The following is a 26,673-nucleotide window of genomic DNA, read 5'->3' on the forward strand; positions in this document are numbered from 1 at the left end:
TCAGCAGGGACACCAACACAACACATACTACAATGTCACAACAATGTCTACTGTACCACAAATAATATCTGGTCAGTCATGGTCCTGGTAGTCCCTTTCAACAGGGTAGATAGGAGACTGCTACAGTCATTATGTGTATGCATACAACGTGCAGCTATAGTACGGTAGGTGTAGCTGATAAAGTGGCTAGATGGTTGAGGCTCTGGGTTCAAGCCCCAGCACTGCAAGGCTCTGGGTTACTGATCGGAAGGTCAGGGGTTCACGCCCCAACACTGCAAGGTTCTGGGTTACTGATCAGAAGGTCAGGGGTTCACGCCCCAGCACTGCAAGGTTCTGGGTTACTGATCAGAAGGTCAGGGGTTCACGCCCCAGCACTGCAAGGTTCTGGGTTACTGATCGGAAGGTCGGGGGTTCACGCCCCAGCACTGCAAGGTTCTGGGTTACTGATCGGAAGGTCGGGGGTTCACGCCCCAGCACTGCAAGGTTCTGGGTTACTGATCAGAAGGTCAGGGGTTCACGCCCCAGCACTGCAAGGTTCTGGGTTATTGATCGGAAGGTCGGGGGTTCACGCCCCAGCACTTCAAGGTTCTGGGTTACTGATCAGAAGGTCAGGGGTTCAAGCCCCAGCCTTGCAGTGCTCAAGGCTCTAGTTTACTGATCAGAAGGTTGGAGGTTCAAACCCTGCCAAGCTACCACTCTTGCGCCCTTGAGCGCCCTTAACCCTCTCTGCTCATGACTCTAACATGCGGTGATTTGCCAAGAAAAAAGAATCTCGCTGTTCTGAAAGGTACATATGACCAATAAAGACTCATTACGACTGTACGTTGGTACCGAGGACACATCCTTCAAGCCTCTTCTCTATCCGCACTGTTTCCCACGGCACCGCTGACGTCACCGTCGCCATTGGCTGAACAACAACAAGCTCAAAGCCAGGAAGCTAACTCGAACGACCTCACAGCTCCTCCGGTCGCGGTTTCAAACGGCCGAAGATGGAGAGTAGAAAATAAACGAAACAGAAACACATACACACGGACACCAGGAAACGGATTCAACCCCGTGAACATTTCTCTGTTTTGAGGTAAGGTTTTTAAAACAATAGCGCTGTCGAATACAGGCGTTTCCTGGCTGTTCCGGTGTTGTTGAGGCGACTTCATTACACCGACATCGCATCGCATCACCTCGCATCGAAAGCTAAAGGAATCGGGTTTTATCCGACCCGTAACCATTTTTTTATCCCCCTTACCATATTGTTTCGCTATTAACGCGGTCGTCCTGAGGAAATGTGTAATCCAAAATGATGATAATAATAATAATAATAATAATAAAAAACAGAGTCATTTGAAGTAGCAGCCGGTTCAGTCAGTTAGCCAGTTAGCATCTTCCAGATAAATCACAGTGACAAGTCTGAGGAGGACGGGTTTATTTACAGAAGCAGATCATTTTGTGGCCGAACCTCGATAATGTTGACGTGGTGTCATATAACAGAATAATTTCACTATCTGTAATGATAAACTGACTCTATTTGTATACTATACATGTAAGGAAACCGTCCAAATGGCTTCATTAATAATCACCTGCGTCTAAAACATTTCATATAACTAGGGTTAGTTATAGCTCTGTGACGGATATGTCAGACTTTTATTACACAGTATTTATCCGTAATATAATCATAGATTCACTGAAATGCAGCGAGGAAACATGCCTCATCCACTTTTCTGTATAATCCTTAAGGTTAATCCTGGACTCTTTATATGCTGTGTGAAGCTATATCTATGCCTAGGTATTGTACACCATCCCTGGAGAGCTAAGACTGGAGAACAGATCCAACCTTTTAATCACTTAAAAGCAGATTCGTTCACAACCAGGACTCGGAACAATGGCTTCAGTATATCTTGACAGCAGCATCTCTGTCAACTGAGCATGTGCCGGAGAGATTGGCCAAGCCTAGTGGTCGTGAATAACACATGATGCCATTCGCACACACGACACACAGCCCCGGACCGCACGGGTGTTGAGAGAAAAGCGACAGTGTCCTAAATATACGCGAAGGACAGAGGATCGCACTGTGGGTAAGCACGGTGTCAGATTTGGTCTCGTAAGGTTAAACGTGGTCTCACGTTCTCGGTGATAAGGGGGTATTGTTGCGTCCTTGTCATCATCAGCCGTCATTGTGTCTTTGTTGTTTCTTCCTCGTCTGTTACGTGTGAGTATCTTGTACGTGTGCGGCGCGCGACAAACTGACGAGCTTAAAGGTGTCAAAAAATCCGTCCGAGTGATCCAAGTTGATTTCGATTCACGGACGAGGCATTGTCTTGCGCTTGCAGAATGCTCCCGTGTTGAGCGAGGAAGGGTGGAGAAGGGTGTTTTTCTGTCTTATCTTCGCATCATGTGTGTAGTTTTGCGCTCGCGATTTAACCGCTGTTGATTTATTAGGTGTTCTGGACAAATACGAGACTTGTACAACCGCCTTGGTGCGGATGTGTTTATCCTGAAATATTCCCCTGTTAACTAGCGGTGTTATTAGGCGAAGCCCGGCTCCGTTCAAGTGGATAACGGGAGTGCTGTTAGGTATACCGTTTGCAATCCGTCGCTGTGAAATATTTGTACGTGTCATAATCTCTCGTTCCATTTCCAGATGAACGATGAATCAAGCGACCGGCTGGCTGTCGTCTGGAAATCGAGGCTGTTATTAAGGCTTGTTTGTCTGGTTTTCCTTGCATTTAATATCAGCTTCCTCGGTCCTACGTAAGGCACTGTGTCGGATGAGCTGTGTGTTTTCGAGTAAGAGACGTTGGGATATAACGTGTTCGAGCAGGAGACTGATGAGATGCAGAGGGAAGCAGACGTGCCGTTATCTTATCCAGGCACTGAGAGAACAGACCTGCTTGTTATAACAGTGTTATATTTATCTGCCGGCTGTTAGGCCAGCCTGTATACTCCTGACGTTTCAGATGTAGGTCATGTATCACGCTGGGAAGGATACACGCTTCTGCTCTCATCAGTGGATCGTTCATGGAGTTAAATCTCCATATTCTCCATATTAGTTAATGCCACATGCTTCGTCACCTTTAAAATTAGCCTGGACATAGTGTTCCTAAGCCGGATATTTCTCTGCCCCAGGGTGCCGCGGTGCTAAGCAGCCATCATGGACACCACTACGTCGATAAAGATGACCACTATAGCCATCCAGAACCTCTTCAGTTATGTGGAGGAGGAGAACCTGGCTGCCATAAAGGCCCACCTGGATAAGTTCAAAGAGGTGGACGGTCGCAGTGACGTAAGTGAACAAGGCCCTGAGTAGATTAAATCTCACTTTGGTGTATTTTTTAATTTTTTATTTATAATCATATTTAATTGTACCACATGGCAGAATACTCCCTTAAATACGCCTCGGTTTGTGCAGCTCTGATGCGCTACATGCCGAGGTCACCATTCACGTTTGTAAAGTAATAACACTGTAAAGACTGTTTCACTGCTTCGGCCTGAGTGAACAGGATCGGTATAAGCTAATACAGGCTGTTCCTTTAATCCTTATCATTTTTAAATAGTTACATTTATATTGTGTTAGAAACAACCCTACGTCTGATCTAACCTTCCAGAACAACTAAAATGTCATCGCTCTCTTTAAAGGATATCGTTAACAGCTGACGTGATAACGAGAAATACAAAACATAGCATGGAGTAATCCAGTTTTTAAGGCATGTGTCTGAATGTCTTTCCCAGAATGGGCAGACTCCTTTAATGCTGGCTGCAGAGCAGGGCAGTTTGGAGATTGTCCAAGAGCTCATCAGGAGAGGTGCCAATGTCAACCTGGATGATGTGGTAAGCAAACGTTCACACAGCATCGTGTTAGAAACATTAGTCATGCACCACATGTAGGACTAGGTCACCGTTGTTCAATTTCTCTGTAAAAGGTATGCGGCATGTAAAAAAAAACAAAACACACACGCACATACACATGTACACACTCACCTTTAGAGCATTCCATGCACTGCCTGCTTTCCCCACTGTTTCCGTGGCAACAGTGGCCAACTTTGCAGTTTCCATGGTGACCGGCTGCTCTCCTTTTCTCCCATAGGACTGCTGGTCTGCCTTGATCTCCGCAGCCAAAGAGGGGCACGTGGATGTGGTGAAAGAGCTTCTGGAGAACAGCGCTTATATCGAGCACAGAGACATGGTGAGACACGCCCGTGAACATAAAGCACAGATATTCCGATTCATTCTCTCCGAAGCATTCCGTATTAGACATAGACACGGAATAAGATGTTATGCTTCAGTCGATTAAGCTGTCGTGAAGACGGCGTTCGCACACCCGTCACGAGCAGGCGAACGGAGAGGACGAGCTTGCCCCGCTTCGTTCAGCTGCAACGATCCGTGCTAAAGCAGACATTTAGTTCCCATTTCAACACCGTTAAGTCGGACTTTCCTCTCACATGAAGAGTGGAATTACCTCACGGATCACAAAAACATTTGAAACCCATGTCTCGAAAAACGCAAAAGGAAATACGGTCAGTTTGCCCACGGTGGCACTGAATGGACCACAAAAGGAGTGCGTAGCAAATACCGCCGATATCCACAAACCGATTTTACAGTTAAATCACCATGATTTTATCCATGGGTTATATTTTAACGCGCTATCAATCAGCTCCGGGTGGTACGGGAGACAGCACCTGCATTCTTTTGAAATCAGGGTCACAGCGTCGTTGTAAATTTGAGGTATAATGTTAGTGTTGGGACGTCAATTTCTTCTTTAATATGATGCCAAGGAACCGCTATTTAAATTCCGATTACATTGTTATTACACAGATTAACCACTGATAAATGCGCGTTATAAATGCCACGGTGTTACAGAGGTAATTATTGAAAGGAAATGAATCATGCTTCTTTGAATTGTTTTGATATCATTATGTGTTGGTATTGTTCAGGGAGGCTGGACTGCTCTGATGTGGGCTGCATATAAAGGTCGTGTGGAGGTTGCAGAGGTTCTCCTGGAGAATGGGGCCAATCCCAACACCACAGGACAGGTAAAGTAGTGAACGCTCTGTGCTTTTCAAAAATAAGCGGATAATTCTTTTCTAAAAACAAGTCATGATCCCATGCTGAAAAATTCCTATTGAGTGTGTGTGTTTTTTTTTAAATTGAATACCAACCATTCTGTGCTATTCTTTAGCAGTACAGTGTATATCCCATCATCTGGGCTGCCGGAAGAGGCCACGCTGAAATCGTCAAGATCTTGTTAAAGCAAGGAGCGAAAGTCAACTGTTCTGACAAGGTGAAGTCACCCTGTTTAAGCTAGGAGCACGGGACCTGTTTGGATGTTTTGTACTGTTAGCCTGTGCAGCTGATTTGGGTGTATATTTATTTGCCCTCAGTATGGCACCACTCCATTGATCTGGGCTGCCAGGAAGGGCCACTATGACTGTGTGATGCACCTGCTGGAGAACGGTGCTGATGTTGACCAGGAGGGGGCAGTAAGTGAACCGCTTCACTTCAGGCTTCATTGTCATGTATTTTTTTGTTTGTTTGTTTGTTTGATTTGAAGTTTATCTAGCATCGCCTTAACGCTGCTCTGTTGTGCTCAGAACTCAATGACGGCTCTGATCGTGGCCGTGAAAGGCGGCTACACTGAGGTCGTGAAGGAGCTGTTGAAGAGGAACCCGAATGTGAACATGACCGATAAAGATGGCAACACAGCCCTGATGATCGCAGCCAAGGAGGGCTACACCGAGATCGTCCAGGACCTGCTGGACGCAGGGACCTACGTCAACATCCCTGACAGGGTGAGTCCAACATCAGCTGTGAGCTCTGTGTGCATGTGTTTAGAGCGGGGACATGTGGTGTCCAAAGTTTGCTTCTGTTGTTTTGCTTCGGGGCTTCATAGTTAATGCTGTTACAGTGTAACTGCCAGTTAATATCATGCAGTATTCATAAGAATCACATGCTCATCACATGCTTGCCTCCAGCTGCCTCTAGTTAAAATGCAACTTGTTTTTTTTTCTTCCAAATAATTTCAGAAATATTATCTGACAATAATGTTGTTTTAATTTTGTATTTAATCTAATACAAAATGACAATGATATAATTTTTATGCAGAAGTATTCTTGTGTTTAAGGGGAAAATTTGCATAAATATAATTTTGGGCTGTACTATTCCTTTAAAAGAAAAGCACTAAATGTAGTGTGACCTTGTCTGTATGTGGTTGTCTTTGTATTAAACATTTAGAGTGGTGACACCGTGCTGATTGGAGCTGTTAGGGGTGGCCATGTAGAAATTGTAAGAGCCCTGTTGCATAAGTATGCTGACATCGACATCAGAGGACAGGTAACACCTTTATTATTATTGTTGTTATTATAATTATTATTATTAGTAGTAGAAGTAGTAGCAGCAGTAACAGGAGTAGGGGTATTAGGAGTAGTATTAGTAGTAGTAGTAGCAGTAGGAGTAGTAGTAGCAGCAGTAACAGTAGTAGTAGCAATAGGAGTAGGAGTAGTAGTAACAGTAGTAGTAGGAGCAGTAGCAGTAACAGTACTAGGGGTATTAGTAGTAGGAGGAGTAGGAGTATTAGTAGCAGTAGTAGTAGTAGCAGCAGTAACAGGAGTAGTAGGAGCAGTAGCAGTAACAGTACTAGGGGTATTAGTAGTAGGAGGAGTAGGAGTATTAGTAGCAGTAGTAGTAGTAGCAGCAGTAACAGGAGTAGTAGGAGCAGTAGCAGTAACAGTACTAGGGGTATTAGTAGTAGGAGGAGTAGGAGTATTAGTAGCAGTAGTAGTAGTAGCAGCAGCAACAGGAGTAGTAGGAGTAGTAGCAGTAACAGTAGTAGGGGTATTAGGAGTAGTATTAGTAGTAGCAGTAGGAGTAGTAGTAGCAGCAGTAACAGTAGTAGTAGCAATAGGAGTAGTAGTAGGAGTAGTAGTAACAGTAGTAGTAGGAGTAGTAGTATTAAGAGTAGTAGTATTAGGAGTAGTAGTATTAGTCCTAGTAGTATTAATAGTAGTAGGAGTAGTGGTGGTAGTAGTAGTATTAGGAGTAGGAGTATTAGGAGGAGGAGGAGTAGTAGTATTAGTAGTAGGAGTAGTGGTATTATTATTAGTAGGAGTAGTAGTATTAGTAGGAGTAGGAATAGTAGGAGTATTAGTAGGAGGATTAGTAGTAGGAGTAGGAGGAGTAGTAGTCTTAGAAGTAGGAGTAGTAGTATTAGTAGTAGGAGTAGGAATAGTAGGAGTAGGAGCATTAGTAGTATTAGTAGTAGGAGTATTAGTATTAGTAGGAGTAGTAGCATTAGTAGTAGGAGTAGTAGTATTAGTAGTAGGATTAGTAGTATTAGTAGTAGGAGTGGTAGTATTAGTACTAGGATTAGTATTAGTAGTAGGAGTAGTTTGAGAAGGAGTATTAGTAGTAGTAGTAGAAGTAGGAGGAGTAGTAGTAGTAGTATTAGTAGTAGGAGTAGTAGTATTAGTACTAGTAGTAGGAGTAGTAGTAGGAGTAGTAATATTAGTAGGAGTAGTAGTATTAATAGTAGGAGGAGTATTAATAGTAGGAGTAGGAGTAGTAATATTAGTAGGAGTAGTAGTATTAATAGTAGGAGGAGTATTAGTAGTAGTAGTAGGAGGAGTAGTAGTATTAGTAGTAGGAGGAGTAGGAGTATTAGTAGTAGCAGAGTAGGAGTAGGAGTATTAGTATTAGTAGTAGGAGTAGTAGTATTAGTAGTAGTAGGAGTAGTAATATTAGTAGGAGTAGTAGTATTATAGTAGTAGGAGTAGTAGTATTATAGTAGTAGGAGTATTAGTAGGAGGAGGAATAGTAGTAGGAGGAGTAGGAGTATTAGTAGTAGGAGTAGTAGCATTAGTAGTAGGAGGACTAGGAGTAGTAGGAGTAGTAGTATTAATAGTAGGAGGAGTAGAAGTAGGAGTAGTAGTAGTATTAGTAGGAGTAGGAGTATTAGTAGTAGGAGTAGTAGTAGGAGTATTAGTAGTAATATTAGTAGGAGGAGTAGTAGTAGTAGTAGGAGTAGAAGTAGGAGGAGTAGTAGTATTAGTAGTAGTAGTAGGAGTATTAGTACTAGTAGTAGGAGTAGTAGTAGTAGGAGTATTAGTATTAGTAGTAGGAGTAGTAGTATTAGTACTACTAGTAGGAACAGTAGTATTAGTAGTAGTAGTAGTAGTATTAGTACTAGTAGTAGGAGTATTAGTAGTAGGAGTAGTAGTATTAGTAGTAGGAGTAGTATTAGTAGGAGGAGTAGGAGTATTAGTACTAGTAGTAGGAGTATTAGTATTAGTAGGAGTAGTAGTATAAGTACTAGTAGTATTAGTACTAGGATTAGTATTAGTAGTAGGAGGAGTAGTAGTATTAGTAGTAGGAGGAGTAGTAGTAGGAGTAGAAGTAGGAGGAGTAGTAGTATTAGTAGTAGGAGGAGTAGGAGTAGTAGTAGTAGGAGTAGTAGTAGTAGTAGTAGTAGTAGGAGGAGTAGTAGTATTAGTAGTATGAGGAGTAGTAGTATTAGTAGTAGGAGGAGTAGTAGTAGGAGTATTAGTAGTAGGAGGAGTATTAGTAGTAGGAGTAGAAGTAGGAGGAGTAGTAGTATTAGTAGTAGGAGGAGTAGGAGTATTAGTAGTAGCATTAGTAGCGGAGTAGGAGTATTAGTATTAGTAGTAGGAGTAGTAGTATTAGTACTAGTAGTAGGAGTATTAGTAGTAGTAGTAGGAGTAGTAATATTAGTAGGAGTATTAGTAGGAGGAGTAGTAGTAGTAGGAGGAATAGGAGTATTAGTATTAGTAGTAGGAGTAGTAGTATTAGTACTAGTAGTAGGAGTAGTAGTAGTAGGAGTAGTAATATTAGTAGGAGTATTAGTAGGAGGAGTAGTAGTAGTAGGAGGAATAGGAGTATTAGTATTAGTAGTAGGAGTAGTAGCATTAGTAGTAGGAGGAGTAGGAGTATTAGTAGTAAGAGTAGTAGTATTAAAAGTGGTAGGAGTATTAGTAGGAGGAGTAGAAGTAGGAGTATTAGTAGTAGGAGTAGTAGTATTATAGTAGGAGGAGTAGGAGTATTAGTAGTAGGAGTAGTAGTATTAATAGTAGTAGGAGTATTAGTAGGAGGAGTAGAAGTAGGAGTAGTATTAGTATTATTAGTAGTAGGAGGAGTAGGAGTAGGAGTATTAGTATTAGTAGTAGGAGTAGTAGCATTAGTAGTAGGAGGAGTAGGAGTATTAGTATTAGTAGTAGTATTAGTACTAGTAGTAGGAGTATTAGTATTAGTGCTAGTAGTAGGAGTATTAGTATTAGTAGTAGGAGTAGTAGTATTAGTACTAGTAGTAGGAATAGTAGTATTAGTAGTAGTAGTATTAGTACTAGTAGTAGGAGTATTAGTATTAGTAGTAGGAGTAATAGTATTAGTACTAGTAGTAGGAGTAGTACTAGTAGTAGGAGTATTAGTACTAGTAGTAGGAGCATTAGTAGGAGTAGTAGTATAAGTACTAGTAGTATTAGTACTAGGATTAGTATTAGTAGTAGGAGTAGTTTGAGTAGGAGTATTAGTAGTATTAGTACTAGTAGTAGGAGTAGTAGTATTAGTAGTAGGAGTAGAAATATTAGTAGTATTAGTAGGAGAAGTAGTAGTAGTAGTAGTAGTAGTAGTAGTAATATTAGTAGGAGGAGGAGTAGTAGTATTAGTAGTAGGAGTAGGAGTAGTAATATTAGTAGTATTAGTAGGAGGAGTAGTAGGAGGAGTAGTAGTAGGGGTAGCAGGAATAGTAGTATTAGTAGTAGTATTAGTAGTAGTATTAGTAGTAGTAGGAGGAGGAGTAATATTAGTAGTATTAGTAGTAGGAGTAGTAGTAGTAGTAGTAGTAGGAGTAGTAGGAGTAGTATTATTAGTAGTATTAGTAGTAGGAGGAGTAGTAGGAGTAGTAATATTAGTAGTAGGAGGAGTATTAGTAGTAGTAGTAGGAGTAGTAGTAGTAGTAGTAGTAGGAGTAGTAATATTAGTAGTAGTAGTAGTAGTAGGAGTAGTAATATTAGTAGCATTAGTAGTAGTAGTAGGAGTAGTAATATTAGTAGTAGTAGTAGTAGTAGTAGGAGGAGTAGTAGTAGTAGTAGTAGTAGGAGTAGTAGGAGGAGGAGTAGTAGTATTAGTAGTAGTAGTAGTAGGAGTAGTAATATTAGTAGTAGGAGGAGGAGTAGTAGTATTAGTAGTAGTAGTAGTAGGAGGAGGAGGAGGAGTAGTAGGGGTAGTAGTATTAGTAGGGGTAGGAGTAGTAGTAGAATTAGTAGTAGTAGTAGTATTATTATTATTATTAGTAGTAGTAAAACACTTGGGGTATAAAACAATAGATATATCATAGATCCTCTATTCTAACTAGTTTTATAATAATACTTGTTTTTGTCTTCACCAGGACAATAAGACAGCTTTGTACTGGGCTGTGGAGAAGGGCAATGCCACCATGGTCAGAGACATCCTGCAGTGTAACCCTGACACAGAGACCACTACCAAGGTGCAGTGGTGTAAAGAGCAGTTGTGCCTTTAATTCATAAGCACTGTTATAAAAAAGAAAAGAAAGATTTGTACTAATGTGCCAATGTGTTTCAGGATTCTGAGACTCCCTTGATCAAAGCTACCAAGATGAGAAACATTGAAATTGTGGAGCTACTCCTGGACAAAGGAGCAAAAGTGTCTGCCGTGGATAAGGTAAGAGCGAGCCGTACGTCGTCGTGTATATAACATAAATATATGGAGGGCGCGGTTTTTGGCTTGTCAATCATCCCGAGTGTTCTCCCTTCTGCTAGAAAGGGGACACGCCTCTTCACATCGCCATCCGTGGGAGGAGCCGCAGGCTGGCCGAGCTACTCCTGCGCAACCCAAAAGATGGCCGCCTGCTCTACAAGCCCAATAAGGCAGGAGAGACACCATACAACATCGACTGCACTCACCAGAAAAGCATTCTTACTCAAATCTTCGGAGCCCGTGAGTCCTACTCAATTGTACATAATGCTATGAGACGAGCTTTTTTTTAACCCTCATAATAACCTGCTAAATATAATACAATCCATGTACATCTTTATTAGATTTCCTGAGACCTGAATTCAATTGTATGCTATTATCTTAAGCTGTTGTGATTTTGTGTTTGGCGTTATGCATTAAGTGTGTATTGTCCCCTCAGGACACCTGTCCCCCACCGAGACAGACGGAGATATGCTGGGCTATGACCTGTACAGCAGTGCTCTGGCTGACATCCTGAGTGAGCCCACCATGCAGCCCCCTATCTGTGTAGGCCTGTATGCTCAGTGGGGCAGCGGCAAGTCCTTCCTGCTCAAGAAACTAGAGGGTGAGTGCTGGGGTGGGCGACAGTTTTGTGTTGATATTTCAGGAGCTGATATTTTGTATAATGCTTTGGAATTTCTCCCTCTGACAGACGAGATGAAGACGTTTGCAGGGCAGCAGATTGAGCCGCTGTTCCAGTTCTCTTGGCTCGTGGTGTTCCTGTCACTCTTGCTGTGCGGCTGTGTGGCTCTGCTCCTCGGTTTCACTGTGGACCCCAACCTGGCCATTGCTGTCTCCCTCAGCCTGCTGGCTCTGCTCTATTTGTTCTTTGGTACAAAAAAACAAATCACCGAATAAATAAAATCGGATTCATCTTTTATGCTTTTGTTATCATTTCTTGCTTTTGAGAAGGATTTGCACATTTGTTACACAAGAGGGCAGTCTAGGCAGCGTCTGGCTTATGTCTCTATGTCGTGTTAGTTCTTTTAGCGGTTTACATGGCGATCTAGCATTAATGCTTTCCTTTTCTTTCTCTCTCCCTCCTCCTCAGTGGTTGTGTACTTTGGGAGTAGGCGCGAGGGTGAAAGTTGGAACTGGGCTTGGGTTCTCAGCACTCGGCTCGCTCGCCACATCGGTTACTTGGAGCTACTGCTCAAACTCATGTTTGTTAACCCTCCAGAGCTGCCTGAACAGACCACACGGGCATTGCCTGTCAGGTAATTAAACTTTCATGCCTCTCAACTGATATCTCAATATCTTCGTCTTAACATTTTGTCACAATTTAACAAGTAATTGAACAATTTATCAAGATTTAAAATAGAATGAAAATGTGATAAATGGAAAATAATTACTTACCTGTTTACTAACATAAAGCGTGATTTTTTTTCTTTTCGCTGTTTACATAAACGTCTTTAGTATTTGACTAAATGTTCGTTTCCAGGTTCCTGTTCACAGATTATAACAGGCTGTCCAGTGTTGGTGGAGAGACCTCCATGGCGGAAATGATCGCCACGCTCTCTGATGCCTGTGAGAGAGAGTTTGGTTTCATGGCCTCCAGACTCTTCCGCGTCTTTAGGACAGAGGACACTCAAGGTAAAGAAAGCCAGCCTGTTGCCCATCTCTAACATGACAAGTGTCTTCTTCTTTGAATCCCATTTTAAATGTTACCGGACATTCATACGGACTTTTGTGATGAACGCCAGGCAAAAAGAAATGGAAGAAGACATGCTGCATCCCATCCTTTGTGATCTTCATCATCATCCTGGGTTGCCTCATCACGGGCATGGCCTTGCTGTCTGTCTTCAGGGTAGACAGCCAGAACCAGACCGTGAATGCGGTGCTGGTTGCCATGGCGAGCGTGGTGGGCCTGGCTCTTCTGTTGAACTGCAGGACATGGTGGCAGGTGACTGATTCGGTACTGAACTCGCAGAGGAAGAGGCTGCACAGTGCCGCTAATAAGATGCAAAAACTTAAGAGTGAAGGCTTCATGAAGGTGGGTCCACACAATCACACACACACACACACACACATTGTGTATGGTAGTCTCTGTTCATACTGTGCCTTTGTAATTTGATCTTGTAACTCACGTTACTCCCGTTGCACAGAATGCACTCCTGAACATGATTGGGAAATCTTTTAAATTTAATTTCCATTACAGATCAAAGCAGACGCTAGCTGTCAAAACAGACTGGCCTGTTATACGAATGTTATACAATAAAGTGAATTACACGTCCCAAATAATACATTCCAGCATCACATAACGTATATAATACCGCTCCTCGCTCGAGCCAATATCACACAAGAAGTTTTTTTTTTTTTTTTTTTAAGTATTGGTCAACGTAAAGGGGGGGAAGAATGTTTAGTGAATTAAACAGCTTGCCAAAAATGCAGTGTGGCATTGGCCTAACACTATCAGAACTAACATAGTGGTGAAGCAAACGACTTGATGGTATCTTATGATCAGTTATTCTAGTGCTAATAAAAAAAAAAAAAAAAAAAGTCAGTCCGGTTTTGAGTAGGAGAAATCAAGAAAAAAACATCAGTGAATGTTGTTCAGTACAGTTTTAGACAGCTGACATGAACTGGACTGCAGACCCGATGTGTACTTGTGTTAATTCTGAATAATCGGTTATATGATGTAAGCTTATACACTCAACTGGTTGCTTATAAATCTGACTGTAGCCGAGTATGTCATCATACGGACGAACTGCTTAGTGTAAGAATGTGGTGCATGGTGCATCGGATATACACAGTGCTATGAAAAAGTATTTGCTGATTTCTTCTGTTTTTGTGTATATCTCGTACTAAGTAGTTTTAGCTCTTCAAATGAAACACAACATAAAACTAAGGCAACTTCATGCTGTTGAGAAAGTTCTATTTAAGTGTGGATGTGATGGAACAGGGTTTGCAGTAATCAGGTCTGGTTGTGTCTCGTCCAGCTGATCTCCATTATCAATGCAGACTCATAGATTTGGGGAATTAGTAACTATGGGGGCGAATACATTTTCACACAGGCCCAGTTGGTATTGGATAACTTTTTTTTGCTTCAATAAATAACATTATCATTGAAAAACTGTATTGTGTGTTTACTCAGGTTGTTTTATCTTACATTTTGTTTTAATTTCTGAAACACTGTAATACGAGATAAACAGAAGAAATCAAATACTTTTTCAGAACGCTGTAGGTTTTGGTGTGACTTTATGGTTTCTTTATAATACAAGACTTGCTTGTTAAATGCATACTTATTCCACATATTGTTCTCTGACTCTACTTTTTGCAGGTGTTAAAAACCGAGGTGGAGCTCATGGCTAAAATGGCGAAGACTATCGACAGCTTCACCCAGAATCAAACGCGTCTAGTTGTCATCATCGATGGTCTGGATTCCTGTGAGCAAGATAAAGTCTTGCAAATGTTGGATACGGTGAGGAACGGTAGCCTAGAACATTTATCAGCCAGCAGAGGTCTCTGTTGTATCACTTTTTTTTCCTCAAAAAGACAAATCTGTTAGTATTTCTTTCCAAACTGGATGAAAGATTTATGAAATTGGTGCAAGAGTTCCTGACGCTCCAAAGCATTTGTGCATGTGCATTTGTGCATACTTACAAACCCTAAATAAAATTTCTTTTATCACACATACTCATACGAAACAGAAACATGATCAATTGTATGATACTGCAGAGAGAGCAACAATTTAGTGCACATGTATACAAACATATATATACAGTTGCAATCAAAATGATTCGACCCCCAGTGCAAATCAGGTTTATTGTCAAAATGTACAGAATTTCAGCTGTGTGCAATGAACAAATCAAACAAAAGCTATTGAAATAGTTCAACACGACGAATGCTTCAAGCGGTTTCCCCCCAATTCAACTGAAATTGTAACTTATCACCGGCTGCAAGCAGATTTCTGAGAAGGCAGGTTGTGAAAAACCCTCGTGCGACTGCAAAAGACCTGCAGCGAGACCTGGTGGCAACATGCACTGAGGTTTCAGTGAGCACAGTAAGGCGTGTACTAAACGCAGAAGGTTTCCATGCCAGAACTCCGAGACGTTTACCACTACTGACCCAAAAGCACAAGAAAAGTCGCCTCAAAATGATATAAATAATCCACAGAAGATTTGGGACTCTGTTCTGTGGAGCGATGAAACAAAACTGGAACTTTTCAGCACGATGGATCAGCGGTATTTCTGGAGGAAGAAGAATGAAGAAAGAACACTCTGTCTACAGTCGCGCATGGTGGGGGCTCGGTGATGCTCCGCGGCTGCTTTGCATCCTCTGGCACTGGAAACCTGCAGCGTGTGGAAGGCGAGATGGATTCAGTGAAGTATCAGGAAATCCTAGGAGAAAACCTCATGCCGTCTGTGAGGAAGCTGAAGCTTGGGCGTCACCGGACCTTCCGACAGGACAACGATCCCAAGCGTACCTCAAATTCCAGCAAGGCTTGGTACAGAAGTCCTGGAAGATTCTACAGGGCCTTCACAGTCACCTGACTTGAACCCCATAGAAGATCTCAGGTGGGATTTGAAGAATGCGGTTGCAGCACGCAAACCCAAGAATATCACTGAACTGGAGGACATTGCTCATGAGGAACGGGTTAAGATCCCTCAGGAACGCTGCAGAAGCTCTGCACCTCGTTTGCAGCAGGTCATAACAGTAAAAGCGTGCTCTACAAAGTACTAAAGATGCTCGCCATGATGGGGGTGAATAATTTTGAATCTGATGAAGTCATTTTCAGTTGAATTTGGGGGAAACCACTTGAAGCATCCGTCGTGTTGAACTATTTCAGTTGCTTTTGTTTCTTTTGTTCATTGCGAACAGCTGAAAGTCTGTCCATTGTGACAATAAACCTGATTTGCACTGGGGGTCGAATCATTTTGATTGCAACTGTATCATCGATCATCCAAGAGAAACGCATTGCGCTTCATTGCATAATGTTTATCACGTTATCTTCTTGTAATTCTTTTGATCTCCAGGTGAGGGTGCTGTTCTCCAAAGGTCCATTCATCTCGATCTTTGCCAGTGACCCTCACATTATCATTAAAGCCATCAACCAGAACCTGAACAGTGTATTGCGTGACTCCAACATCAACGGCCACGATTACATGCGCAACATCGTACACCTGCCCGTCTTCCTCAACAGCCGGGGCCTTAGCAGTGCTAAGAAGATGTGTGCGCCGGCCCCAGCCAACGGAGAAACGGGCAATTCGGAGGGTGAGTCAGATTTAGGGCTGCAACTAATGATTATGTTCATAATCGATTAGTCGCCCCCCATTAATTGAGTGAAACTGAGTGATACAAATACAAAAAAAAATTAACACAACTGTTTGTCCAATTGATATATTCTGTGAAATCCAAATTTCATTCTGATGGAATTTTCACAAGAGCATGCTTGACACTTTTTAAACTGTGCACAGCTATGGTACTAAGTGTGAAAAAACAGAGTTATGGTAGGATGGCGTCAGATAGGTATTTACCATTTAGTGCATAAAATGGAGCCACTTTAGCGTGCGCTGTTACCGGAGAGCAGGAATCAAATTCATTCCCCCAAATTGATCACAGAGCACAGCACTCGGCTCACGCTTCATTTTCATAGTATCACTGCAAAGAGTTACGGCCTATAGCATACTTCAAGTAAATACTTGTTCATGCTCTATTTAACCTCATGGAAAAAGAAACACGAACTGTGTGATGCAGCAGCTGTAACCATGCCGCCCTACAGTGGCCTCCTTGTTACATACAAATAGTTTTTTTTCCACCATTTTAGGTGTTCTGTTTCTGAACTTCTTGTCTTTATGTGCTTCCTGTTTGCAGGTTGGCATGAGGAGCTGGACAGGAAGCTATCCCAAAACAGTCTTGGTGAAATGGCTAAGCTGGGCAGCAAGACCACTTTAAATCGCAGGGTGAGTCCACCAGAATTGCCCTCCTGCACCATGTGAACCCCGATGTTGTGTCCTCTTCATGACAAATTGAAACTATAGTCTGTGACAGTACGCTGGCACAGAACCCATGTGGTCAGAGTACCATGACTGAAGCAGGTTTGATTGAATAAATCAAACTGAAAAAAGTAGTGTCAGCATTTCAAATGCTAAACAATAAAATATAGATAATGTTTAACGGGAGCTGGTCGGTTAAGTAATACATCTGGGGACTTTGGTCAGTTAATGAGTTCCTAACACACGTATATGGACACGCAACATGTTAATGATCAAACGCAACTTGAACAGCCACAATCCCTACAACAAGCACTTATAATGAAGTTCAAAGCTGTTTGCATTAACGGTGGTGTGTATGTATTAGGTATGAGCATGAAAATCTTTGTGTAACGACCGTGCCTAGATCATGAAGACGCTCATAATTACTCATAATTTCTACAGTCTTTGCTTAGAAATATATAGAAATCTTTATATGTTATTAGTAGAGAATAGTACTTTACACTGTGTGACATTTCAAAGCTTTAAAGTTTCTTTGGCATCATGTGCTTTCCCCTTTTAGGACACATACCGGCGGCGTCAGATGCATAGGTCAGTCACACGTCAGACGTCCTTCGACCTGTCCAAGTTGCTGGTGACTGAGGACTGGTTCAGTGACATCAACCCTCAGACCATGAGGAGACTGCTCAACATTGTGTCTGTCACAGGTAAGCTCTACAGACCAGACTGTTTCTTGTGTGCTTTCTATCATAGAAACCCCTACATGTGCCGTAGCTGGTACACCAAACTGTGTGTCTTTTACACAGGTCGACTACTGAGGGCCAATCAGATCACGTTTAACTGGGACCGGCTGGCATCCTGGATCAACCTGACTGAGCAGTGGCCCTACCGTACATCATGGCTTATCCTTTACCTGGAGGAGACTGACGGAATTCCTGAACAGGCCACACTCAAAACCATCTACGAAAGGTTTAGCTTTGATTACTGTAGCATAAAGTTTTCCCTCATGCTTTCAGAGTTCTTTGACTGTCATATGCCTTCTACTCAGGAATGGCGACCGTCTAGCCGCTTTACCATAAAGGCCTGATTGATGGTGTATTTCTGAGATGGTTGTTTTGAAGGCAGGTTCTCACATTTCTGCAGAGACTTGTGAATGTTTGTTAGAGGCCATTGGGTTCTTGGTCATCTCCCTGGCCAAGGCCCTTATAGCCCGTTTTTGACCAGACAGCCAGCTGTAGGAAGAGTCATGGTGGTTCCAAACTTCTTTCATTTCACAACAATGAAGGCCACTGGGCACTTGGGAACATGCAATGCTTTAGAAATGGTTTTATACTCTTGGCCAGATTTATATCTATATTTGATCATTGAGATCTACGGAGAATTGTGGGACCTTATACACACAGGTGTGTGCTTTTCTACAGTTGCAATCAACATTATTCAACCCCCAGTGCAAATCAGGTTTATTGTCAAAATGTACAGAACAAAGAAGACAAAAGCAATTGAAATAGTTCAACACATCAAATGCTTCAAGTGGTTTCCCCAAATTCAACTGAGAATGCAACTTATAATGACTTCACCAGTTTCAAAATTATTCACCCCCTTCACGGCGAGCATCTTTAGTACTTAGTAGAGCACACTTTTGCTGTTATGACCTGCTGCAAACGAGATGCATAGCCAGACACCAGCTTCTGGTAGCGTTCCTGAGGAATCTGATCCCGTTCCTCATGAGCAATGTCCTCCAGTTCAGTAATATTCTTGGGTTTGCGTGCTGCAACCGCCTTCTTCAAATCCCACCTGAGATCTTCTATGGGGTTCAAGTCAGGTGACTGTGAAGGCCCTGTAGAATCTTCCAGGACGACTTCTGCAACCAAGCCTTGCTGGAATTTGAGGTACGCTTGGGATCGTCGTCCTGTCGGAAGGTGAGATGATGCCCAAGCTTCAGCTTCCTCACAGACGGCATGAGGTTTTCTCCTGGGATTTCCTGATACTTCACTGAATCCATCTCGCCTTCCACACGCTGCAGGTTTCCAGTGCCAGAGGATGCAAAGCAGCCGCGGAGCATCACCGAGCCCCCACCATGCTCGACTGTGGACAGAGTGTTCTTTCTTCATTCTTCTTCCTCCAGACATACCGCTGATCCATCGTGCTGAAAAGTTCCAGTTTTGTTTCATCGCTCCACAGAACAGAGTCCCCAAAACTACTGTGCTCACTGAAACCTCAGTGCATGTTACACCAAGTTTCGCTGCAGGTCTTTTGCAGTCACTCGAGGGTTTTTCACAACCTGCCTTCTCAGAAATCTGGATGCAGCCGTTGACAAGTTGCATTTTCAGTTGAATTTGGGGGAAACCATTTGAAGCACTGATTTGCAATGGGGGTTGAATAATTTTGATTGTAACTGTAATTCCCCACAGTGAGTGCAAAAGCCATTTCACCAGTTCCATGTGAGCTTAGAATGTACTTGAAGGTTGTATTTCCTGAGATTGTTTAGTTTGTCCATATAGGTGTATATGTCTTTCTGTGTAACAGGATTTCCAAGAACATTCCCACCACTAAAGATGTAGAGCCTTTGCTGGAGATAGATGGAGATGTGCGGAGTTTCGAGGTGTTCCTTTCCTCGCGCACCCCAGTGCTGTCTGCTCGAGACATCCGCACCTTCCTCCCCTGCACGGTCAACCTGGACCCTAAGCTCCGAGAGATTATAGCAGGTGAGAAACCTGCAACTGTCCTTCTGATTCATGAGGATTGAATATCAGGACTGAGGTTTAACCTTAACATTCTGTTTATGTGAAACATAATTGTTTAAATGAACACGCGCACACACACACACACCCCTCTGCTTTCAGAAGGATTCCTGAGTATGCAAAAGGATTTGTGTGCATCTGTTTTCATGAATGTTATTTATATTGCTAATAACTGAGACGAAAATTGAAATAGTTACAGTTTACAAATAAAGTACACAATGTTCTATCTCTCGCCAAGTAAGTGAACAGAACGTGAAGGTTAACAAACTGGAGTAGATGTTAGATTTTGTGTTTCTCTATCACTGGACGCCCTGTAGTAGACTGCACCCTCTCTGCTCCCTGCCTCCTCAGATGTTCGTGCTGCACGGGAGCAGATGAACATGGGTGGGGTTACGTATCCCACACTTCCCCTGCAGGACCCTGCTGTCCGTCCCACATCCATCTACAGCCAGCATTCCTCAGCCTGCTCGCCCTCCGCCTCATACAACGGCCCATACAACGCGAGTGGTGTGTCCCCTCAGCCCCACAGTGCCTTCTACAGCGGCATAGCCGGCCCTCAGCACCCCTATTACAACAGGGTAAGTGTCCCTAGCCTTCAGGCAGCGCTGTAGATGAGTTGGACCAGCAGTCTAGGGTCAGGTTGCTTCCTACTGCGATTGATTCAATAAATATTAGCTTATAAACAATTTTATCCGATCTGCTTTGGTTCTTTAGAGTAGTACCACCAAGAACGAATGGTACTTGGGGACAGGGTTAAGGATTAAGGCAACACAGACAAGCACAGATTAATGGTTTAATGGTGCTGTGTATGTATTGAAAAGCAGTGTTGTGCTGCTACATAAACGTTTAATCGGTTAAAAACCATACCAGAACAAAAAGTGATTTTTATTTCGCGAATGTCGAAACGATCATTTCAACAACGGGTCGAAATTAAAATCACTTTATTTTAGTCACAGTGTGGATTTTTCTATTATTATTTTTTTTTTATCTCGTCGACTGTCAGAATTGTATTCTGGTCGCATCCAACCTTCGTTGGTGAACCGTATGGCCAGGAACAGATCGAATCCATTCACGTTGCCGTCTTCAATCTGACCATTTCGGTCGTCTCTCAAGTTAGTGGGAGAATAGTTTTTTTTTTTTGTTTTTTTTTGAACCAGTTCTTGTTTTGAGATGTGCAGTAGGAAGAATGATCTAACGTTACTAATCACAGTCTGTTCGTTTAATGGATGTGGAAGATCTTGTGGATGAGATCACTCCTTCGATTCCCGCTTCAACTCTGGATGTATTTTCTGTTTGAAGAGGTTTTCCATTTCTCCTCTCCCTGCTGATGGGTCATTGTCAGATTTAATTTGATCATTTCTATTGATTTTCTACAAGTTTTTTTTTCATTTTAATCTCAACATTTTTATAGAATTGTTTGCATGTATTTGTGTGTGTGTGTGTGTGTGTGTGTGTGTGTATGTGTGAGAGAGAGCAGAACTCCTTATTGTTAGAACATTTTGCGTTTGTGTTTCATTTTCATTTGCTAAATTTGTTTCCTTCTCCGAAATTCCCTCTCCCAGCCTTATTTCCCCCACCATTTTTATGTGCTGCCCCGGCAGTACACTGGCAGCTCCCATCCCACTTACATCCCTGCACCTCCACGCCCATTCATTAAAGCGACACATCCCAGGGAGCCTAGCTCTGCAATCGTAAGTACTGGAACTTGCGTACTGGTAGACCGCCTCTGATTTTACTTCATGTCTTCATGTGTACTGTGTTTCATTTGCAGCTCTTTTACTCCTAGATGTGCTTTTTATTTAGAGCTAACAGTTATTCTGCATCCAACAGGATGCAGTTCTGCTCATTAGTGCCTTTGTGTTGTATGAGTTTTTTAAAAAATTGATTGTATTTTTGTCTTTTTAATGCCCAACTCTTAACAACTGTAACATTTAAGCATAGTACTTTGCTCTGTGTGTGTGTGTGTGTGTGTGTGTGTGAGAGAGAGAGAGAGAGAGAGAGAGTGAGAGAGAGAGGACAGTTAAGTTCCTGCCGTCTGTTCACACACATGCACACAGTGTCAGTGACGTCAACCACCAGCTGTCTAATGCTCACTGGAGCCTGTAGTGGAATAGAAACTCCACCTGCTTTGCGAAACACATACCTGCTCCCTTGATACACTTTTTTTTTTTCTTCTTTTTTTTTCCTGTTTCATTGCAAATGGCCTATATGTGGTTCTCTCACATTCTCCACCTCCTCTGTCTCTTCCCTTCTCTCCTTTCGAGCAGTTTAAGGTAGCGTCTTTGAAAAAGAAGCAGGTACTGAATTCCTCTAGACTTGGCTTAAACGCTGCTGCTGTGCTGCCCTGTTCATGCTGCCCTTCCTTACAAACGCCTTTTCACGCTCTCGCGCCTTCTTTCCCACGCGCTTCTTCTGCAACCGAGCGCTCCCAGCATGCCCTTTGGGAACCGAAATAGAGTCTCAACGGGGAAGGAGGAACTAGGGTGTTAAATAAATATAAAGCTAAACTTTGTAAAGTTTAAAAGAAGCGTGTTTTACTCAGGAGCATGTCTGATTTCCTCCCATGAATGCCTTACGATTTCAAGCCGGCAGCAGAACTCCTTCCCTTAAAGTATTGTTTTATATAGGTTACCAAAAAAAAAAAAGATATCTCCATCCAAGGTATCATTGAATTTCACCTCTTAACACTGGCCTAGAACTTTAAAGTGCCATGAAAGAGCGTCATGGAATTCCTCGCAAATGCAAATTTCACATGAACCGTACTTCTGATATTCAGTATTCTGGTATGAATAATTAGTGCAGAATTCGGACCGTGCAGCAGTTCCATCTGGGGGGGTGGGGGGTGGGGGGGGATGTCACATATTGTAGAGCAAAAACCGTATTTTGCTCACAGGGTGTGACTTTAACCGTAGTTATTGAAACAACATCTTTTTTGTTTAAGTATCGATTAGAATAAACTCATCGATTCCGTGTAGAATCCCGTTACTAACAGACTGTGTCTTTTGCAAAAGCTTTGAATGACATCACAGTGCAGCGATTCGTGAACCATTCTTAGCGTGCTAGAACGCCACAGTAACTGCTCCGTACCGTTTCTACAACCCTTCATTTCAGTATAACGCTCCTCTTTGCCAGAGTTTAAATTCAAACTCTCTTCCTATTCTCTGGATAGCTTGGATCGCGTACTAACAAATAAGCATGATATTTGAATTTTTGCCCCTATGTGCTTTGGCTACCTCGTCGTGAGGGTCTGAAAAACCTTGTCATAAATGTGCAGGCGGTACTAACGTGCAAGAACTGATTCTTTTCTCTGTGCCTGTTGTCGCGTGCGTCAGGGCACCGCTTCCGTGGTGTCAGGCGCCCCATCCGTGCTGCTCAGCTCCATGAATACAGACATGGTGTGTGAGCGGCTCAGAGTGATGGAGGGCATCGACCAAGGCATGCTGGCCCAATACACTGCCACTATTAAGAAGGTGAGTTCTTTGTGTGTGTGTGTGTGTGTGTGTGTGTGTGTGAGCGAGAGAGAGAGAAATGTGGTGTGTACTTTTCCCAAAGAGAGAGTCATGCTGCTCCTGATTAATATTTGTCACAGGCAAATGTGAATGGACGGGTGTTATCCCAGTGTAACCTGGATGAGCTGAAGAAAGAGATGAACATGAACTTCGGAGACTGGCAGCTCTTTAGAGGAATTGTGAGTTTATTTGAAGTGCTCCTTGAACTAGCTCTTCATTTGATTCATTGTTTCTAAAGAAAGAAAAAAAAAAGGTAAATGTTCAAAGCAATATCAAAACAGCATGTTTGGAACAAGTGAACCGATCCAAATTCTGCCAAATGATGTTTTCGTTAATGATCCCAGAAGGTGAGGCATTGATGCCAAAGCCTTTTGCCAGCTGCAGGTGTAACGGAGGAGAAGCTTTAATCAGTGCCCATCCTTCCTATATGCAAACTATGCAAGTTGTGTAGCGCCCCCATTACCCCTAGCCCACCCATGGCACACCCATGAATTGTGTAGTTCTTTATTATTTAGATAAGCTTATTAGACCCTAATGCTTTTTAAGCAGCACAATAGACTAATTGGAAAAAAAAAAACCCAAACAGACATGCTTTTTTCTAAAGGGCACGGGAATACTCTCACTCTAATGACACCCTGGTGTGTGCAGGTGATGGATTTGCGTCACTTGGAGAGCCAAGTCATGCATGAAGAGGCCCCCAGCGAGCAGGGCAGCAGCATGGTGGGTCACGGAGAGACTAGTAGGAATCGTGGTACTTCTGGCCACGGAGGACCTGCTAACACTGATACCTCACCCATGTACAACTTCAACCTTAGCTTTGAGGAGCTCTCTAATGTGGGCCTGGATGAGCTTCAGAGGAATCCCAATCCTCCATGGATGGTGAGTTTACTTTTTAACCTTTGGAAGATCCTGTTTTCTTTTAGTGCTCGATGAAACAGATTCTCACACTTATTGCATGCTCTGTACAGAACACTACACATCGCACTCCCAGCATGTCCAGTCTGAACTCTCAGGAGTCCTCCAATGAGATCTGCAAACTCACTGACAAGCAACAGGCCGAGTACCGCAATGCCTACCAGGAGTACATCGCCTCAATGGCGGGGCTTGAGGCAACCGGTAGTGGGGCGGAGAAGCCTGTGCAGCCCCATCCGGGCCAGTTTATGCACTCCAGCTCTGATGATAAGAATAAAGACGGATGCGATCAAGATGGACGCAAGTCGTACTCTAAGCGAGCTGGTGGAAAGCCAGCGGTAGATGCAACTGACTATGCTTCCACTGAAGCTGCCACTCTAGACCCCATCAGCGAGGAGGACGAGAAGTTTGACCACGGCTCGTCCAAGTCCCTGCTTGGACGCAAGTCCTCTGCAGAGAAGCTGGGCCTCTTCCAGAGTGCTGACCTGAAGCTGAAGGCCGCAGGAGGACTGCGCTACCAGAAACTGACCAGTGATGACGAAGAGTCCGAAGAGTCTGATAACACCCCCCTGATCAAGGATGGCAAGACAGTAGAACCCAAGCGCGGTGAGAACGACGATTCATCCTTAGCAAAGGGAAAAGAGTACCTCTCTGACAAGAAGGACTCGTCCGATTCAGGCGTTCGCTCTAACGAAAGCTCACCAAATCATTCTCTGCAGGATGAGGAAGCGGACCTGTCTCAATCGGAGAGGTCCAACCTCATAGAGCTAGATGAGGAGAGCCTAGCCCGCAAGAGAGGCCTGCCTAATAGTCTGAGTGGCCTCCAGGATCCGGCGATTGCACGCATGTCGATTTGCTCCGAAGACCAGTGCAGCCTCCTGGCCAGTAGCCCTGAAGAAAGCTGGCCTTCATCTAGAAGCTATAACCTCAACCGCACTCCCAGCAACAACACCCTCAACAACAACACCAACGCCCAGCAGGGGAACCGTCCACGCCAACCGAATGAAAGTTCCAACACCACCGGCAGTGACGTCATTGTAACCCCTGGATCCAGCACCACGACCACCACATCCACACCTACCACCCACAACGAGAACGTACGTGTAGTGCACTTGAAGAGAGGCCTGAACCCTGGAGACCCACCTGAGATCTGCACCGTCTCCACTGACACGGTGGTCTTCAGCGAGGAGCGCGAGAGCATCCTGTGAGAACCTGCACCCTGGTCCTGGCAAGGTGTTTTAAACATGCGGTGCCGCTCTCAAGATTTAGATGTTTTGGTGTAGTGATGCATGCTCTGTGGAATGTGTAAACCTGTTGGTTCAGTGATGTCTCTGTATTTCAGTATTGAATAGTGGTAGTCCATCCACTGTAGTTTACCTACTTAAATGCTGCCTAGATCCTTGTGTTTTTTTTTTTTTTTTATTACGTATTTTTAAGAATCATTTTTACATTATTTAATAGTCCTTTTTGTGAAGTATACACGTAACAGTATTACTGCTTTAATCTCTTTTTGAAAACTCTAACTTGGCCAAGGTGAACATGAGCGCTCAGGCCATCTACTAGAATCACACCGGTAATCGTGGGCTATAATCAAACACATCGGCTAACCCTTACTCACTTCATCAGATAAACTGATCGTCCTACTCATCATTTATTCAGTTACACTGCTGTGTTGTGTTGTGTTGTGTTGTATTGAGTGTCAGTTGCATGCTTCCTGTCAAAATATGAGAGGTTTTGCTTAAACTTTAACCGCAGGACTAAAACAACAACAACAACAACAACAACAACAACAACAACAACAACGTCCTTCGGCTAAAGTCATCTCTTACGGTTAAAGGTATTGATTGTTCGGGCACGCTACAGATCCCGACGGGAGAGTCTATAAAGTTCAAACAACCCTGAAAAACATTAGGAGTAGTGTCCCGCATGTCTTGCTTGCTGCATTAAATGAAGTGAAACGTAAGCAGTTGCATGCACTACGCCGTCATCGTGTCTGTTTACTCGTATTAGCTGCCTAAGGCAAAGAAGTGGATGTGAGAACTGAACTGTCTACTATATGAAGAAAAATAAACGCGTTATAATGACAGCTTTTCTGTTTTATGGATCTTTCATGCATGTTTAGACAATTCTAGTTGTTAAGCTTGAACGATAACTGGGCTTTGAAATGGCTGTATGCAGCCTGCGTCGCTAGGATATTTGACTTTTATATTTTTCACAGTGGGTGCAGCAGGTAGCGTTTGATCCTGAACTCGGGTTACTGTCTGTGAGGTTTCACTTGTCCCAATGTGTCTCAAAGTCATGCCACGAGGTGGATTGGCTAGGTTAAATGTCCCTCGAGTGTGAATGGTGCCCTACGATGGACTGGCGTGCCATCTAGGGCAGCGGTTTTCAAACCCTGGGTCACGAGAATTTTAAAAAAAATTAAATAAATAAAAAAATGGGTTGCGGGTATGAGCTAAGGAAAATGTTACTACCATAATCATTCAGTTTTCCAATAATAACAACAACAACTTTGAATAGAAGCACCCTGAAAAATCATTCAAATACATGCTAAACAAAACAAACGGGTCACCTGACCCACATCCAATCAGCTCGTACACTTTTTGCGCGAGGTGTTGTTGATGCAGCCACCCCCCCAGCTGAGATGACGTAAAAGCGTCGGTAGCGTGACGTTAGTAGCCCGCCTTTCGTTTATTTTATGCTGAACGTGAGCAAGCCGACGAAAAAAAGAGGGCCCAGTGAAGAAAAAGCAGAAATCCGAAGTAAGGCCGTATAAAGAGGATTTATTATTATTATTTTTTTTGAAGTTTGGGTTCGTGAACTGTT

General features: G+C 43.1%; 1 protein-coding gene across 6 annotated transcripts; it reads left to right on the forward strand.

The window, feature by feature from the left end:
* The first annotated feature begins 853 nt into the window (after positions 1-853).
* On the forward strand, positions 854-25,933 carry kidins220b (kinase D-interacting substrate 220b). 6 transcript variants are annotated; one of them, XM_017456324.3, is made up of 30 exons: positions 854-1,078; positions 3,121-3,277; positions 3,724-3,822; positions 4,079-4,177; positions 4,926-5,024; positions 5,171-5,272; positions 5,373-5,471; positions 5,583-5,780; positions 6,223-6,321; positions 10,388-10,486; positions 10,582-10,680; positions 10,779-10,956; positions 11,153-11,317; positions 11,405-11,584; positions 11,804-11,969; positions 12,194-12,345; positions 12,456-12,745; positions 14,033-14,173; positions 15,729-15,966; positions 16,567-16,655; positions 17,248-17,392; positions 17,492-17,654; positions 19,212-19,390; positions 19,778-20,004; positions 20,989-21,117; positions 21,694-21,723; positions 22,759-22,896; positions 23,016-23,114; positions 23,584-23,814; positions 23,904-25,933. In XM_017456324.3, exons 2-30 carry the CDS (start codon positions 3,146-3,148, stop codon positions 25,053-25,055), a joined length of 5,217 nt encoding a protein of 1,738 aa, XP_017311813.1. In that variant the 5' UTR covers positions 854-1,078; positions 3,121-3,145; the 3' UTR covers positions 25,056-25,933. The 6 variants fall into 6 exon arrangements, with proteins under 6 accessions (XP_017311813.1, XP_017311815.1, XP_053531562.1 ...); XM_017456326.3 differs by having other exon boundaries at positions 5,174-5,272; XM_017456325.3 differs by lacking the exon at positions 854-1,078 and adding an exon at positions 1,730-2,069.
* The last annotated feature ends 740 nt before the right edge of the window (positions 25,934-26,673 follow it).

The sequence above is a fragment of the Ictalurus punctatus genome, chromosome 25, assembly GCF_001660625.3.
Source record: "Ictalurus punctatus breed USDA103 chromosome 25, Coco_2.0, whole genome shotgun sequence".
Taxonomy (NCBI): domain Eukaryota; kingdom Metazoa; phylum Chordata; class Actinopteri; order Siluriformes; family Ictaluridae; genus Ictalurus; species Ictalurus punctatus.